Source organism: Quercus lobata, chromosome 9, assembly GCF_001633185.2.
Source record: "Quercus lobata isolate SW786 chromosome 9, ValleyOak3.0 Primary Assembly, whole genome shotgun sequence".
Lineage (NCBI taxonomy): Eukaryota > Viridiplantae > Streptophyta > Magnoliopsida > Fagales > Fagaceae > Quercus > Quercus lobata.
This window is the reverse complement of record NC_044912.1, coordinates 35,687,458-35,704,784: the sequence shown is the minus strand read 5'-3', so window position 1 is coordinate 35,704,784 and position 17,327 is coordinate 35,687,458. Positions and strand designations below refer to the sequence as shown.

The 17,327-nt window shown below is 35.3% G+C and overlaps 1 protein-coding gene across 1 annotated transcript; it reads left to right on the top strand.

Moving 5' to 3' along the window:
* Positions 1 to 11,070: 11,070 nt before the first annotated feature.
* LOC115960900 lies at positions 11,071 to 13,779 on the top strand. Its single transcript, XM_031079903.1, has 3 exons — positions 11,071 to 12,337; positions 13,066 to 13,294; positions 13,410 to 13,779. Exons 1-3 carry the CDS (start codon positions 11,352 to 11,354, stop codon positions 13,572 to 13,574), a joined length of 1,380 nt encoding a protein of 459 aa, XP_030935763.1. The 5' UTR covers positions 11,071 to 11,351; the 3' UTR covers positions 13,575 to 13,779.
* The last annotated feature ends 3,548 nt before the right edge of the window (positions 13,780 to 17,327 follow it).

Sequence of the window (17,327 nt, the reverse complement as noted above, 5' to 3'; positions counted from 1 at the left end):
CAAGAACATCCTAACTAAGATGGTAGTGACATACAAAGATTGAGCTAATAAAACTTATGGGGTTACAGAACTTCTATCCGTGCATCAACTGTGGCAACCCCTTACTTTTTGGTCTACGGTAGTGAAAATGATTAGTGGCACAAACAACCAGAGGAGATTGGAAGGATTTTGGTCAAATACTATGATGAGCTTTTCAAAACTCAAACTCGTGGGGCCCTTTGATTGCCACTAGATTTCATCCCTCAAATTGTAACTAATGACATGAATGCTCAACTAGTTGGGACTTTTCAAGAGTGGGAAATGGTGGATGAACTTAAACAAATAGCTCCACTCAAAGCCCTAAGTCCGAATGGAATGCCTCCTATTTTTTATCAGCACTTTTGGCAAGTGGTGGATCAAGAGTTAATTCATTTAATTTTATCTTGGCTAAGTATTGGCAGATTACCATACCCTGTTAATCATACCTTTATAATCCTTATCCTTAAGATTACAAGCCTTGAACATGTGCATCAATTTCACCCTATTAGTTTATGCAACATTCTATATAAGATTTTTTCTAAACTCTTAGCATATAGATTAAAAAAAATTCTTGCTATAACTCATCTCTAAACACCAAACAACATTTGCTAAAGATCGTCTTATTACTGATAACATTATGGTTGCTTTTAAGACTCTCCACTATATGAAAAATCACAAGGTAAGTACCAATGGTTTTATGGCAGTCAAGTTAGACATGAGTAAAACTTATGACCGTGTAGAGTGGGACTTCTTGGAGAACTTGATGAGAAAAATAGGTTTTTGCACGAGATTGATTAATTTGATGATGGAGTGTGTGAAAACTGTTTCTTATTCTATACTGTTGAATGAGGAACCTTAGGGATTGATCCAACCATCTAGAGAACTACGGCAAGGAGACCCATTATCTCCCTTCCTCTTCCTCTTTTGCACTAATGGGCTACATGGGCTTATAAAGAAAGCCGCTAGAGCAGGTGATATTAGAGGTTTCTCCTTATGCAAAAGAGGACCTAAACTAACTCATTTGTTTTTTGCAAATAATAGTCTTCTTTTTTTTACGGCAATCCCGGAGGAGTGTAACAAGGTCTTAAAAATTCTCTTTGATTATGAAGCTTTATCTGGTCAGAAAATTAATAAAGAAACAGCAACTCTTTTCTTTAGCAAATTAACCCAGATGCATCAAGAAATACTAACAAGGGAATGTTCAGAGTACAAAAAATCAAGTTCTATGAGAAATACCTCGACCTCCCTTCTCTTGTAGGGAGAGGAAAGAAGGCTAGTTTCAATTACATAAAAGAACACATTTGGAGGAAATTACAAGGGTGGGAAGGTAAACTCTTATCTCAAGCCAGAAGAGAAGTTCTTATTAAAGCTGTGATCCAAGTCATCCCCACCTATGCTATGGGTTGTTTCAAACTGCCATTGGGCCTTGTTAATGAAATTGAAGCAATGATAAAAAAGTTTTGGTGGGGGCAATGAAGAGATAGAAGAAAAATACATTGGCTATAGTGGGAAGAGATGACAAAAGCTAAAACAGTGGGTGGAATGGGTTTTCGTGATTTAGCTCTTTTCAATGATTCTTTGTTGGCCAAACAAGCATGGAGATTGCTGCATGATAAAGATACCCTCTTCTACCGGGTCTTTAAAGCCAATTTTTTTCACATTGCTCCATTTTGGAAGCAAAATCCTCAAACACTAGCTCATATGCTTAGCGGAGCATTTTATAGGGGAGAGATGCCATACAAAGAGGATCTCGCTGGCTAGTTGGCAATGGAAAATCTATTAAGGTTTGGCAGCACCATTGGCTCCCAATTAAACATCCAACTGTGATTGAATCTTCAATGATAGAATCAATGGAGGATGCAACTATGGACTCTTTGATTAATGCCGAGAATAGAAGTTGCGATACAAGCATGATTCATGGCATTTTCACACCATAGGAGGCTTCGGCAATCAAAAAAAATTCCCTTGGGCCATAGGGAATCAAAGGATAAGATTGTCTGGGCAATGTTAAATGATGGGAGGTATACTTGCAAGTTAGGATACAGATTTCTGAAGGAGGAAACAAAGTGGGATAGACAAGAGTTTAATCAAAACCAAGACAAAGACTCGCGAAAATGAGTTTGGGGGTTGCTAACTCCAAATAAGCTCATAAATTTCATTTGGAAGGCCTGCAGAAACACTTTACCACCAAAGAAAAATCTGGTTCGACGTACCATCATCACAGATCCCACATGTGACTGATGCTCCTTAGCCCCGGGAGTGATATTAGGTCAGGTTGGGTCGGGTTCACTGTGACCCACAAACCGACCTGATAGAAATTGGGTTTACATATCTAAAACCCGACCTGAAAATTTGAGTCTATAATTGGGTCAATTTATCAGGTCTCAGGTTGGATAGTTTTTTTTTTTTTTTTAGTAGTTGTTTGGGGCCTCTTTTTGGGATTTTTCCTCCCATGTTGTTTTGGGCCACTTTTTGTTTTGGTGTATTTTTTTTTGTAGAATCTGGATTCATTCCTTAAATTAGCCATACCTAACTGGCCTTTTCATTAGAGAAAGGCACATTAATCATGCAAGGTGCCATGAAACCTTCTCATTGGAGAAAGACACATTAATCATGCAAAAGGCACATTAATCATGCAAGATGCCATGAAAATGCATATATGAACCATCTGTATAATAATAAATAAATAAACAAAAAACTAGGAATGGTAGCTTGTTTTTTCACGTCAGCTACTTGGAAAGATACAATTAACAACTTTCCAACTCTCCTGTATTGACATCCATAGCCCACATAATTTCTATGAAATTTTCACCATTCATCATGGTTGTTAATTTGCTAAGGTTTTGGCCAAATTAAAGGAAGACAGAGTACAAACTCTGTTAACTACATATATTTATAACCATGTAAACATAATTAATAAACATGGCTTTGGCATCCAAAAAGAAGTTCCAAAAATAGATCATTGCTACTGAACCATTACTTAATAATAATAACTAAACACATACTCAGATTTTAACAATACCATTTCCTAATGATCTTATTCTTGCTTCCACAAATCTATCCATACAATTGACTACTTAAAGGGGTTTTTTCTTTTGATAATAACATTTGTGGAATACGGCAATAATAATGTAACTCTTTTAAACTTCAGTCATATGAAGATTGAGAGAGACCAATTCATTTTTGTGATTAAGGAGACATTAAGTTGTTGCACTCCACAACCATGATAGAGACCTATAACACATTCTAAATTTTACATAAGCATAAAAACAAGGTCTCAATTCCAAATTTTCATATGGACTAGGGTAGTTTGTTAGACAGGCATTCCATAAGCAAAGGCAGTCAAATTTGTGCATTTAACTGACTTGCTAAAAGCTCATTACTAATTAACTATAACAAAAAATGAATTAATCTACACAAACTCCCGCCCAATTCATTATATAAGACCAACCCTATGACAAATTAAATACCTACTCCAAAGTAATTATTTGTTTTACCAAGTATGAAAAAGTCAGTACTAAAGTTCAAAGGTAAAGTCATTCTTCCTTGAACTTTCTTAGGCATACAGTTGGAGAAATAAAAGACAAACACAATCTAATATAAAATTCATAGATTCAAGTAGACAAGAAGTAATAAATATCATTCAATTTGAGAAGTTCATTGTGAGTTTTTAGACCCCTTAAAATACAATTGGATTAACCTAGTTAATTAGCCAAGTTATTTACTTAGTCCAAATTTCAAATCTAGGTTATCACAATCAAACAATCATATCATGCATAGCAGCGAAAATATAAATAACACAATGATATGATGACCCAGGAAACCAAACCGGTAAAAACCTAGGGATGATTTAACCTAACTATCCTCAAGGTAAACCTGAATCCACTATGAAAGAATCGAAGTTTTACAATAGGACTTAGACTACTAACATCCTATTTTTACCCACCAGTAGAAACTTACTGACACAACCATGTGCAAGCTTCGAGACCACGGACTCCTTCTTTCTTGGATTCTCCAGCAAGTACAAGCACACCCCGCTTGTGTTTCTTTAAGCTTTTATTGCAGCAACTGAATGATCATCAAACTCTCAATAAAATCTCCTTCTTGATAATCCTAAGCATTTGTGAAGGAAACCACCTCTAGATCTCACAAGAGATTCACACACACAGCAAATAGAGCAACCTAAAAAACGTGGCTAGGGTTTGCCTTTTATACTTAGGGCAAAATATAAAACCCTACACGTTTTAATAGGCTAAGGCTGAGTTGGAAAAATCTGCAGAAAAAACATTCTGCCCGAGATTCGATCGATTGAGCCTGTTCTTCAATCGATCAAGCCAGGCCGAAAGTCACTAATACTTCTGCAGCCATTCGATTCCAACTTTACATATAATGCACACATTTTGAGCAAGTCTAAACAAGACTAACAACTGTTTTGATCATGGTTTGCCAACATTACACATTAGAGTTCTAAATACATTAGTTCCTAAGTCTTTAGAACCTAACATTCATTACAAAACTCAAACTTTACTAAATCAGACAACTTGCTCCAACTTGATTAACCAGAATATTAGACAACATTTTATCTTACTAATATGTTGTCATATTTAACAAATCAGCAAAGTGACCATATGATTACTCATTCATTGTAAGCCCAACTAAAAATAAACAAAACTACTTCAACCTCTTTCATAGCCATCTTACATTCAAGAGATAGAATTAGTCATGATATATTAACATTTATTGATGTATATGCATAAATAATTGTGAGAGTGCACTTTTTGTGACACTCAAGCCCAAGGATCCCGGGCCTAAATAAAAAGGTTTGGTGAACCGAGCCTTGACTCACCGCAACTAACGAGCTGTTTAAGACTCAAGTGGGATACAGGGGATGTTCCTGACAATATAAAAAATGACAAGCAAGGATATTCGTATCGAGTGCCAAAAATTAGCAAGGTAAATTCAGAAGGAAAGAAACAGGATTAGCAAAGCGATAAAAAATTAATGCTGAAGGGATCCTGGGAAAATATGAAGCATGTTTCATTAATACATTATCTGTTTGATTACAGAAAGCTCACTAGGACGTGATACAAGGTTCAATCAAACTCAAAAATTACAGTCTTGAATGGCAATTTCAGCCTTCAAAACTTGCAAAGTTTGATTCTCGTTGAATCCGAGTATGTGCAATAGTGGCTTTTACAGGATACCGGGAAGCAATGTTTGTTTTTCCCTTAGTATTTTTTTCTTCACCACAGATTTTTCTGATAGTTTTTCTAGAAAATCTCTTTTTTCTTGTGTTTCTCTCTTTTTTCGCTACCCTTTTCTTCACAACCCATCCCTTCCTTTTATAATGGAGTTTTTTGGTCTTCCCGGGGAACCGTTAGTTCCCCTGTTTTACCCTTTTGTAAACAGAGCACGTCCTGTTCCCATCATCTCGGTAAGTCCCATTTCCGTTTTTTTCTCATTCTTTCCTTCTTTCAGCTCTGATTCTTTTGAAAGTTCCTGGTTGGCTATCTTCTTTGGGATGTGCTGAGGTATGCCCTTCTCGGCATCCCCGTCTCTAGCGTTTTTCCACTTTTCCCTTTTCTTTCCCATCTGGGCGGAATCCTGTTCTGCCAACTTGAAAGCCGCTTGTTATCATTCTTTTTTTTGTGCTTCCCTGTTCTGGTTCCCCGAGGCTTTTTCTGTCTGTGCCATGAGAGGTCGTTGGGTTCGCGTTCTTTTTGCTTTTGTTTCTTGTTTCCTTCTTCTGTCTTTTTTCTTTCGAGCTGTCCTAGTCTTCCTTTGTCTTTGTGCCTGAAGGGATCCGCGCCTCTTGATGGTTCCTGAGGATCCTTGCTTCTTATCCCTTGCCGTGGTCCTCTTTTTTTGGATGCTTCTTTTTCTGGGCTTCAGGATCCTCTGGCCCTTTCTTTTATTCCCTCATGGGTCTCCTGTATCTGCTACTTTGGGCTTTAGCTTGATTTTTCCTTTTGGGCTTGACTCATTCTTTTTGGGCTTCCTTCACTATGATCCCTTTTAGACCTCAACAATAATTAACCTGCTCAAAGAGTTATAATCATGATGTTAGCAAATCAAGTCGTTTTTCACTTCATTAGAGAACTTAGCTAGATTCTCTCCTTTTGGTTTAGCCCCTTAAGCCTATTCATTAACTTATCAAATGAAAACCTTTTTATTTGAAAGACTTTACACATTTCTTTGTAACCTTTTTATTTGAAATGCTTTATACACATGATATCTATAAGAACTTAAACGTGAACCTAGATCAACAAATACCCAAAAAAATAATCTAGGTATTTCCTATTCTCCTTGTAGATCATTTATCAGTATTACATAAGCAACCCCATTTGAGTAAGATTCACGCCAAACCAGATCACAAAATGCAAGAAAATAAAGCCCAAATAGGATATTCACATAAAATAAAATAAAATAAAAAATCAAACCCATGACAGAATCAGAAACAACCTCATTTGAGTAAGATTCACACCAAACCCAGATCACAAAACGCAAGAAAATAAAACCTAAACAGGATATTCACATAAAAAAAAAAAAAAAAATCAAACCCAAGACAAAATCAGAAGCAACCCCATTTGAGTAAAAACAATTATACCTTAGAATCCAATCTATTAAAGATCTTACTGAAACCAAATTGCTTTCCTCTTTGAGATAAATAAATCAATGAGATATCAAATAAGTTTGTGTTGAAAAAAAAAAATCCAAAATTAGAGACTAAGAGAAGGAAATTGAGAAGGGAAAAAAAAAAAAACCCAACAAAGAGAAGGATGACTTACACATGTAGAGAGAGAACTTGGTGAGAGAGGTGGAGGAGCACCACCAAATTGTGATGGTGATTCAAGAGCTGAAAGAGGCAGAGAGACTAAGAAAGAGCTGATGCTTAAGAGAGGCGAAGAGAGAGCTTAGGGTTTTTTTCTAAAAAAATTTCGGGTCTAAAAGGTATATTTATATGAACCCAAACCCAACCCAACACCAACCCAAAACAGAAAAAAATCCGATCTTCAAACCTGAAACCCGACCCGAATATTCTCATACCCACCCAAAACCCATTGGGTTGGGTCGGGTCCCTGCTCAGCCTTACCCGAAAGATCCTTTGCACGCTTTATGGACCTGCACAAAACTGGATGTTGTTTGGGCCGACTCCGAGCTTGAGGATTTTAGGAGCCAAATTCAGTTCCAAGATTTCAAGCAACTCCAGGCTTAGGTGCTTATGCATGCCAAAAATCCAGAACTGTTCGCCACTATTGCTTAGGCTATCTAGAACCAAAGAAACCAAATTTGTCTTCAATGAAAGTTCTGCACCACAAAACAGCTTTTACAACTAGCTAAGGATCACTTCGAGGAATTTAAGGCCATTTCCCCAAAACGTACACCTCCTTCACAATAGACCTGAGTTACCTGGAAACCACCTTTATTAAATTCTTTCAAAATAAATTATGATGGAGCCATTTTCACTGAGGATAATAAATCTGGGATCGGTGTTATTATTTGCGATAATCAAGGGATGATAATTGCTACTCTAACCCAACAACTTCCTTAAGCATACTAGGTAGCAGAGATTGAAGCAATGGCAGTAATACGAGCTCTTGAGTTTGGGACAGAAATGGGTGTTAGCAATGTCATTGTCGAGGGTGACTCTAAGTTAGTGGTGAAGGCTTTGCAACATGATAATCCAAGTTTGGCCTCACATGAATTACTATTAAAGGATGCTGGTCTTTTTACTTGTTCTTACTCTAAATTGCTCTACTCTCACACAAAGAAGAGGGCAACAAAGTTGCGCATAGTTTGGCTAAATTAGCTTCCAATTATTCAGGCTATGTTGTGTGGATGGAGGTGTGGATGGAGGATGTTCCACCACTTGTTCTTTCTGTACTTCAAGCCAATATGGCTATTCAATTTCAATAATATGAGTGTCTTCTTTCTCAAAAAAAAAAAAAAAAAAAAAGTTGTTCAATGTGAAAATATCATTAGGTTGATTTTCATACAAGCCGGTTGATTCTAGTTATTTGATTTCTTTCCTTCACTCCATTTTTCTTTGTATTGTTAAAGTATCAGAGCCTATTTGGTTTAGAGCAGTTTTGGATCATATCACTCAAAACTCATAATTGAGTTCTCAAAACACGTGGGACTCACACAATTTTTTTTGTTTGGCTTGATTTTCACATTGTGTTTCCATCACTCAAAACTCAAAAATTTTGAGTTAGAGTGATGGAAATAGGAAACAGCTAACTGGTGTTTTCAAAAACTAAGATACAAAACTCAGTGGCACTAAGGTAAATTTTCGAACTTTGTGGGGCCCATTTCTTCTGTGTTGTCATGTCCGTTTAGAGGTTGTTTGATATTACTGTTGCAAGCACCACCACAACAAACCTAGCGCTGCCAACAACCACCGTGAAATTGAAACTCAACCACCGCCAAAACACCAAAATCAACCCACAAAACCAACTGCCAATCCACACCACCAAAACACAAAACCAGCCCCAATCGATTTAACTCAGCCCCAACCGATTCAAGCCACGCCTCCACCATAAGAACTGAGACAGAGAAACAACTGAAACCCAAAAACCCAATCTCAAACCCGATCTCCACCGTGACCCATAACCCGATCTCCACCATGAAATCCAGCCAACACCCAAATGACCACCACCGAAACCCACCATCACCAATCTGAACCTAGCAACCACTGAAACAACCCACCACTTTAAACCCAATAACCACCAATTCAAACCAACCAAAAACAGCTGAGAAAGAAATAGAGAAGAGAGAAAAAAAAATCAAAGGAGATACAGAGAAACCACCACAAGCAACCACCGTCACCATCATGAGCAACCACCATGAGCCACTATGAGATCAGTTCAAGCTCAGCCTAGATCGATTCATCTCTGTGTCTAATTTCATGATTTGGGTCTCCGATCTAAGGATTCTGAGTTTGGGTTTGTTATGTTTGTGGTTTGGGTTTGCTATGCATTCTTTTGGATTTTTTCTTTTTTCTTTTTTTTGGTGGCATCAGAGAGAGAGCAAGGATTTTTTTTTGTGTGGCACCCTATCTAAGGATTCTTTTGGTTTGGGTTTGCTGTGTTAATGTGGGAGGCAAGGGAAGAAAAGAAAAGAAGTGGTTTTTTGATGGGATGAAATGAAGGAGAGGAAAAAAGAAAAGAAAAGAACCTGGACACGCCGGTAGGAAATGGTTTCACCACTGTGTAGTATCAATTGGTGGGGTCCACAGCTTTAGCAAAAAGTTGACTTAAAAAGATGAGTTATGTGATTGGGTTTTTAAACCAAACAGGAGTTTTGGGATTTTTCAGTGAAAGTGGGATTTGAGAACTGAGTGATAAGTTTTAGAAACCGAGTTAAGAAAATTGAGTGATGGGGAAACCAAACGGGCCCTTAATAACTAAAAAGAAAGAGACAAAGAGGGTGAGAGAGGAAAAGATGCTCACGAGATTCTGTAATGGGTACTCGAATTTCTTTTCCATTCTTATTTAGATTGATTAATTGCCAAAAGAAAATTATAGGAAAAGAAAAAGATATTTTCTAAAGAAATTAAGAGGGGAAAAAAAATAGAGCTGAAGAAATTTAGCCCCCCAAAAAAAAAGATTATAGGATTTTAACCAAAAAAAATTATTTAATAATTAATTTGATAGTTGGGGTAATGAAGAATTTAAACTCTAATAAATCATAAATGTCTTTTTGTACCTATTCTCTCTTAAATGTTACTATTAACTTACTATAACTTTTGAGCAAAATTTGTAATGTGGTTTTGTTAAAACCTCATTTCTTTTACAGTTCTACTTAATGTGTGTGTGTGTGTGTGTGTTTTTTTTTTTTTTTAATCTAAATGTCTTCGTTAAGAAGGTAATATATATATATATATATATATCAATTGAGTTACTAAAAATATCAATTGAATTTCTCAACAATAAGCTTTGAGTAATATTATAAGCACAAGTTATTTTGTAACATTTTTACAAATTATTAATGTGGCAAATTCTTACTAGTTTTTATTTTATTTTTTTTTTTTTGAGAAAAAGGTAAGCGAAATTTTATTAAAAAATTAAACAAAATCATACTGGAATACATCCTCCAAATCACCAGGCAGTTCTTCTACCCATACATTAGTGTCAGCAGATAAAACTGCTCTTCTAACTAGGCCATAAGCCAGCCTATTCCCCTCTCGATGGACCTTACTGGTTTTCATTTAGGTCTATTACTAACATCATTTTTTTACTTACTAATAATTACTCATCACATCAATAGTTTGTAAAAATATTTGTAAAATAGCCTTTAACTTTAACATTTTCCAAAAGATATTAGCAATAAACTAAATAAATTGATGCTAAAACCTCTTTGATAAGCAAAGATTTAAGTTATTTCTTTTTTCACCAAATGAAAAAAAAAAAAAAATACGGAATTGAAGAAACTTTCAATGAAGCCAATACACATTTCACTCAAAAATTGCTGGCCTTTACTTAAATCACATTTACCATATCTCCTTTTTTTTTTTTTTTTTTTTTTTTTATCCCCATAAATTTTATGTGGTGCTTTTTGAGGTTAGACACATGGAAACTTTCATTACTTCCATTTGAACAAGCAAGAATCTTTACCCATCAACCCAAATCTCTGTTTCCTTTATTTCCTATCCACCTCCCAATCAAACGGTGATCGAAGCCCTTATAGTAGATTTACAAGATATGATGAGTAGTATAGACTACAGAAGAGAGTCCAATTCCAAAAAAAAAAAAAAACGGAAGAGAGTCCAATTTTTATTGTACTCCTCTCCGGCTACTAATTAATTAATTAAAGAATTGTATCGGCACGTGCCGGCCTGCTACAGTAAAGCAAAAGTGTAGGAATCTAATCAAGATCCCACGACCCTATCCGTCTATCTGCCCGTCTAGACCGGCATAAAAAATCAAACGGCTCTAAACCAATCACAAATATCTATCATTGATCCTCATCAAACGGTCCACATTGAATCTCTCTCCCTCTACCTATTACCCAACTATAAATCTTCAACAAAACCCGGTCCAAAATCAAACGCACACACAGATTCACACTGATTCTCTCGCTCTCTCTCTCTCTCTCCCTCTCCCTCTTGGAAAAAACAAAAAACCTTTCTATTTCTATTTCTGCTAATGTACGCTTCCCGAGTTGAGTGACTGACAGTGCCTTATCCTGCGCACCCTGAGATGTCTCCGGCGACATCAAGAGTGATAATAAGAATCTCACGGTACAGGAGGGCCCACTGACTAGGGTGATATTTTTGATTTTTTGATCAGACGGTGGGGATTGGTTGGTTTAATCAGAGGAAGGAAGAAGAAATGGACGGCCAGAAAAGCCAGCAGGCGAAGCTCACGAGGACACAGTCCTCACTCCTTCGTTCATCACCCACCATCCGATCATCCATTCACAGCCTCTCCTCCATCACCGAGGGTGACGCTATCACACCCCATCACCACCAGCACCAGCACCAGCACCAGCACGACGAAGACGATGATGATGAAGAAGAGAAGCTGTTGAAGACGAAGACAAAGACGAAGACGAAGAAGAAACCGATAAAACCCGGTTCGAGCTCATCTCCTCGACCCGGTTCGAACCCGGTTCTCGCCATAACCTCGCTCTCATTCTTCACCATCTTCTCCTTCTCTTCCCTCTTCTACTACTACTTCTTCTACCTTAGAAACGAAGAAATACCCACCTCGGAAAACCTCCTCTTCGCCCTTATCTTCATCGCGGTTACGCTTTTCTTCGCGTCCAAACACAAGGGTCTGATCCACCAAATCGTAATTGTACTGAAACACTCGTGGGACGAGAACGCAAAACGACTTGGGTTTTCGAGAACAAGCTCGAGACCGGTCCAATGGTTCATCGGTGGGGACCACCACCAAAATAGCATGGAAAAAACTCAGAGAATCAACAGCAGCAATAAGAAGATTACAAGGGAAGGCGTGGAGTTTTATAGCAATGGGGATTTCTATGAGGGCGAGTTTCACAAAGGGAGGTGTAATGGGAGTGGGGTTTATAACTATTTTGTGAATGGAAGATATGAAGGGGATTGGATTGATGGGAGGTATGATGGGTATGGAATAGAGAGCTGGGCTAGAGGGAGTAGATATAAGGGTCAGTATAGACAAGGTTTGAGACATGGGTTTGGGGTTTATAGGTTCTATACAGGTGATTCTTATGCTGGAGAATGGTGTAATGGGCAGAGTCATGGGATTGGAGTTCAAACTTGCTCTGATGCTAGCTGCTATGTTGGTCAGTTCAAGTGTGGGGTCAAGCATGCCCTTGGTTGCTACCACTTCAGGTGATTTTTTATTTTGAAATTTTGGTGTTACTTACTTATATATGGTATTTTAATTATTGGGTTTTTTTTTTTTATTTTATGTTTGGTTTGAACTGTTACATGATTAATAGAACAGTGGAGGTTTTTTTTTTAAAAAAATAAAATAAATAAATTGTGTGTGATTTTGGTTCAAAGATTGAATCTTTATGATTTTCTTGAAGGTACGTAGGTTAAGGGTAATGGGTGTTTTTTGGATTTTGAAACGACCTGATAGAAAGTTAAAAACTGACTCTGCAAATGTATGCCCAGACTTTGATTCCTGTTTTCTTCAAATTTATTGTGATTCTAAGTTTTAACTGGTAACCGTTTGGTGGTCCATTATTTTTGCTTTGTTGAATATTCCTGCGATCCGTGTGGTTTGGTTTTTGTGAAATTTTCAATTTTTGCTCTTTCTGGTTGTAGAACTGTTCATTATGGAGGTAATTCAGATTCTGCTGTTCTCTGACTCTGTTACTCAGTGAAACTTTAATATGCATTTATTTTGGTCAAGATTTATTTGTAGTTTTTGTATTGGTGCTGAATTGGTTGGTACTGTCCTGGTACAAGATACTTATCTGTTGGAGATTTATTTATCAATCAATCATTTTTCTTTTTAAAATGTTGTTGTTATTTATTACTATTGTCATTGTGATTTTTATTTATGTTTTCTATTTAGAGTGACATTGACAATGAATGTGATTGTGATGTAGGAATGGAGATAGATATGCTGGAGAATATTTTGGAGACAAGATCCATGGATTTGGTGTCTATCACTTTGCTAATGGTCATTGTTATGAGGGGTCATGGCATGAAGGTCGAAAGCAAGGCTACGGTATGTATACCTTCCGAAATGGAGAACGAAGATGTGGTGAATGGGATGGTGGTACCCTTAAGCATCCACTGCCCCCACTAACCGATACAGTCCTTCGAGCAGTCCAGGTATTTATTGACATTAATTTCCTATTGATGCATTGTTGTCATGTTCATTGTTATCAAGCCTTGCTCATACTATAACACGCTTTCTCACTCTTCAATTTATGTGATGAAATTGCAGGCTGCGAGAAAAACTGCAGAGAATGCTATTAACCTTCCCCGAGTAGATGAACCAGTAAACAAGGCAGTCATGGCTGCAAATAGGGCCGCCACTGCTGCTAGAGTTGCTGCTGTGAAAGCTGTTCAGAACCGGATGGACGGGAAATTTTGCGATACAAATGTTTAAGAGACTGGCTTTGTTTGGAACTTGAAATTGTAAATTTCTCTAATTTTTAGTATTTTAATGATGTCACCCCGATGAGCAAAAAGCTCATAGGAGGTTGAGAGAGAGAGAGAGAGAGAGAGTCTGTTTGAGGTTTTGTCAAACACAATGTAACTTGTATATACATCATGTACATGAGCATCAATGGAAGATGAATTTTGAAGATCAAGATCTTTCTAACTTTTATTTTCCCCACTTTTGCAATCTTCCCGAACTTAGTGATTTCTTGTGGGGTACTTGATGCATGAAGCTCCATTATTGTGTTTTTTTACTGTAATAAAGAAGCGTAGGTATGATTGCCAGCTTGTCTAGCATCTATCCAATCAAAGACAACAACAACACGAGCCTTATCTAAATTGGGGCCTAAAGTTGCATCTTTGGATTAAGGAGAACTGTACCTACCTGCCATTTGATTCGTAAGTTGTATGCTTAACTCTCCAAACCCACCCCGTGTGTGGAGGTGGCAATTTTTGGTGTTTGCTTTACCCATTTTTTACAAAGAACCTCCCACACACACACACACACACAAACACAAAGCTTTCCACATGACTTGTATGAGAAAACAGAATTCTTTTTATATATAGGTCAGCTGATAGATTTGTCTCCAAAAATATTTGCAATTTATCTAATCATCCAGATACCATATCAAGTGTAGTTTTAAGTGCAAAGTTCGTTAAAACTGTAAAAGAAAAGAAGCCATGTGGCCAGATATGTTTGGGACTTGTCATTATTATTACACACTGAACATGATCTGGTACTGGAAGTGGTGGGTGGGGTACTTGTCTTGGTAAAAATAAAAAATAAAAACAAAAATAATCTATAGCTTTTCATGCATGCTGGATCCACACAAGCTGTATTTTATTTATTCATTTTATTAAAAGCATAAAAAAGATTTTTATTTTTATTTTTTATTAAAAAAACTGTCACAACCATGTAAGATATACTTTTATTTGCTTCTACTTACTTTAATCCCTACCAGATTGACAGATTCAAATCCAAATCCCTCCCTAGTTTTAAACTTTCAACCACTTCACATGTCTTTCACAAAAGTCCAACAAGAAAAAAGGGTTTGTTTACTAAGATCTTAAGGGATTTTGATGAGAAATTGATTCTGCCATTGACTAATCCTTCAGATGGGTTTGGTTAAAAAAGGGAATACCTCAGCCTTGACAAGATCAACATGCTACTGCTACTCTAATTACTAAAATTATTAATAGAGATAGAGAGCCATTTTAATTTATTCTTGTTTTTTTTTTTTTTTTTTTTTTTTGGTGCATAATGTTTGTTTTAGCATGTTCTTACCGTTACTATAATAATGATATAATAGACATCCACTAATAAATAAATTATTATATATGTTATGATGTGGCTGTGGCTTCATAATTGAAAGTTTTTCTTCATTTTGGTTACCTTGGGAAACGTCATTATCCGGCCATTGTAGGAGGAGCTTCAATTTAATATTTATTGGTATTTGTTTCTTACCTCTAGACCTTTAGATCTGGTCAAATTTCTTGAGGACAACCCCAAATAAAAAATACTAGTATTTGCTAAGAACAAAGCTGCAAGATTAGGATTTACTTCTACCCATTAAAAGTTATATAGATACCAACAAACTGAACAAAGATTGCATAACCTTTTCGTTTGATAAAAGAGTGATGTTAGTGTAATATACAGGTTGTATTATGATTACTCATAATTTTTTTTTTTTTTTGAGTAAATGATTACTCATAAATTGACATTATCATTTATATATAATAGGTAAAGTGACCCTATGTGGTTTTCATTTAGAAAATTAATTCTTTTTAAAAAAAAGAATTATTTTTTGAGAAGATAAATTGACACCATTTCAACCTGAAGCTAGTGAAATGGTAAAATTGCTGTTTCCAACAAACTTACTTTAATATGCCACCATCCTCCCATCAAAAAAGAAAAAACTAAAAAAATGCCACCATCCATCTTAATATGACAAGTCATAAACAACTCAAATCCTAATATCAAAGTACACGATTAAAAATTATGCTAAAATATTGCAAATTTTATAAATTGATTTGTAAACAATTATAAAAGTAATTTAAATATTTATTATATTATTTAAATGGTACTAATCATATTCTTGATACATCAATTTGTAAGTTTTTTTTAATAAAAGGCAATTATTATGAAGTGGATATTATAGGTTAAAAAAATACAACGTGTATAAAACTTGCAAGCTAATGTATCACCAATTACAAAAACTTAATTCAAATATTCATTTATTATGTTGTTTAGACACCAATAATATTTCTTTTTGACACATCAATTTGTAATTTTTTTATAATAAAAATTGTACTAGCTCTAACATTTTCCTTAAAGAGAAGATATAAAAGTTGATGGAATTAACATTTTTTCTTCAGATTACATTTCTTGATTGGACTCAAGTGAGATAGCAAAGAATTTACTTTACCACACTATAAAATAGGTTAATTCTGAGTAATTATACAATGTTTCAGAAGTACAATAATGATATGTATTCTCCTTCGTCTCATACAATAATAAGTTTTACTACTTAAATTTTTGGTAAAATTCACTATTTATGTTATAGGAGTAAGCAGAGCAATATTGTATTCCTAGAGTATTATATAATTTTCAGTTAATTCCATCTTAAAATTTTTTTAAATATTTATTCATTTTAAAAAAATAAGTGGATTATATTTTATTATTTCATCAACATTCAAATAAACGTTGATTATCTTTCTCAATAAATAAATAATTATATGTTGATTATCTCTAAGTTGGTACCTATTTAATTTAAAGATAATATGGAGAAATGCAATTTACTCTTTTCAAATTGATAGTAGTAGATAAAATTTTAGTATTTTTTAGAAATCTAAAAGTATAACGATAATTTAAGGAGTTTTGATATCTTATGTCATAGTAAGATAAAGATGCAGTGAAATTTGACCTTCGTTTTTTTAAAGAGTTTTAAAGTGCAGTGAATCTCAAGTTTTTCTTTTAATCTAATTTCAACTCTTTGAAAATTTAAATTTTAAATGCGACACACAGAATAATGAATAATGGGTACTGGGGAGGCATGTCTGGTTCATGCATTTATGATTCATTATCATTTAGCACCACACATTTCCTCATGTCTTCCTCCCATCAATGTTTTGATTTATTTAAAATTTTAGCCCCCTTCAAAATACATTTTGTTCGAGTAATATACCCCTGTTGTACGAGAAAGTATACCATGTTTCGGTAATATAAACTCAGTATCTATTTTGGTATTTCCTACCCAATAAATGAGTGACACCTGTTTCAAAAAATCACATTAAATTACTCCAATAAATGATTAATTTATCTTCCCGATAGTATAGAACATTGTGATTAATTTATTGAATTAGTCTGATGTAATTTTTTAAAACAAGTGTCACTTATTTATTAGATAGGAAATATCAAAACAGATGTTAGAGTTTGTATTATAGTAAACATAGTATACCTGCTGTACACTACCACTACTAACATTCCATTTTGTCAATCACCGTTTAATTATTTCGTTTTATAAAAGAACACATTAGATCCACGCGGCAGATATAATGCTCAAAACACGTTTATTTATTTTTAATTGTAACATAATGCTCAAAACATGTTTCAGAAGTGGTGCTACCACTTTATTTTAATGTTTAAATATGACCGTAAAATGACTTATTTTTTTGGTTATGTGTTTTTAAATTTTTAATT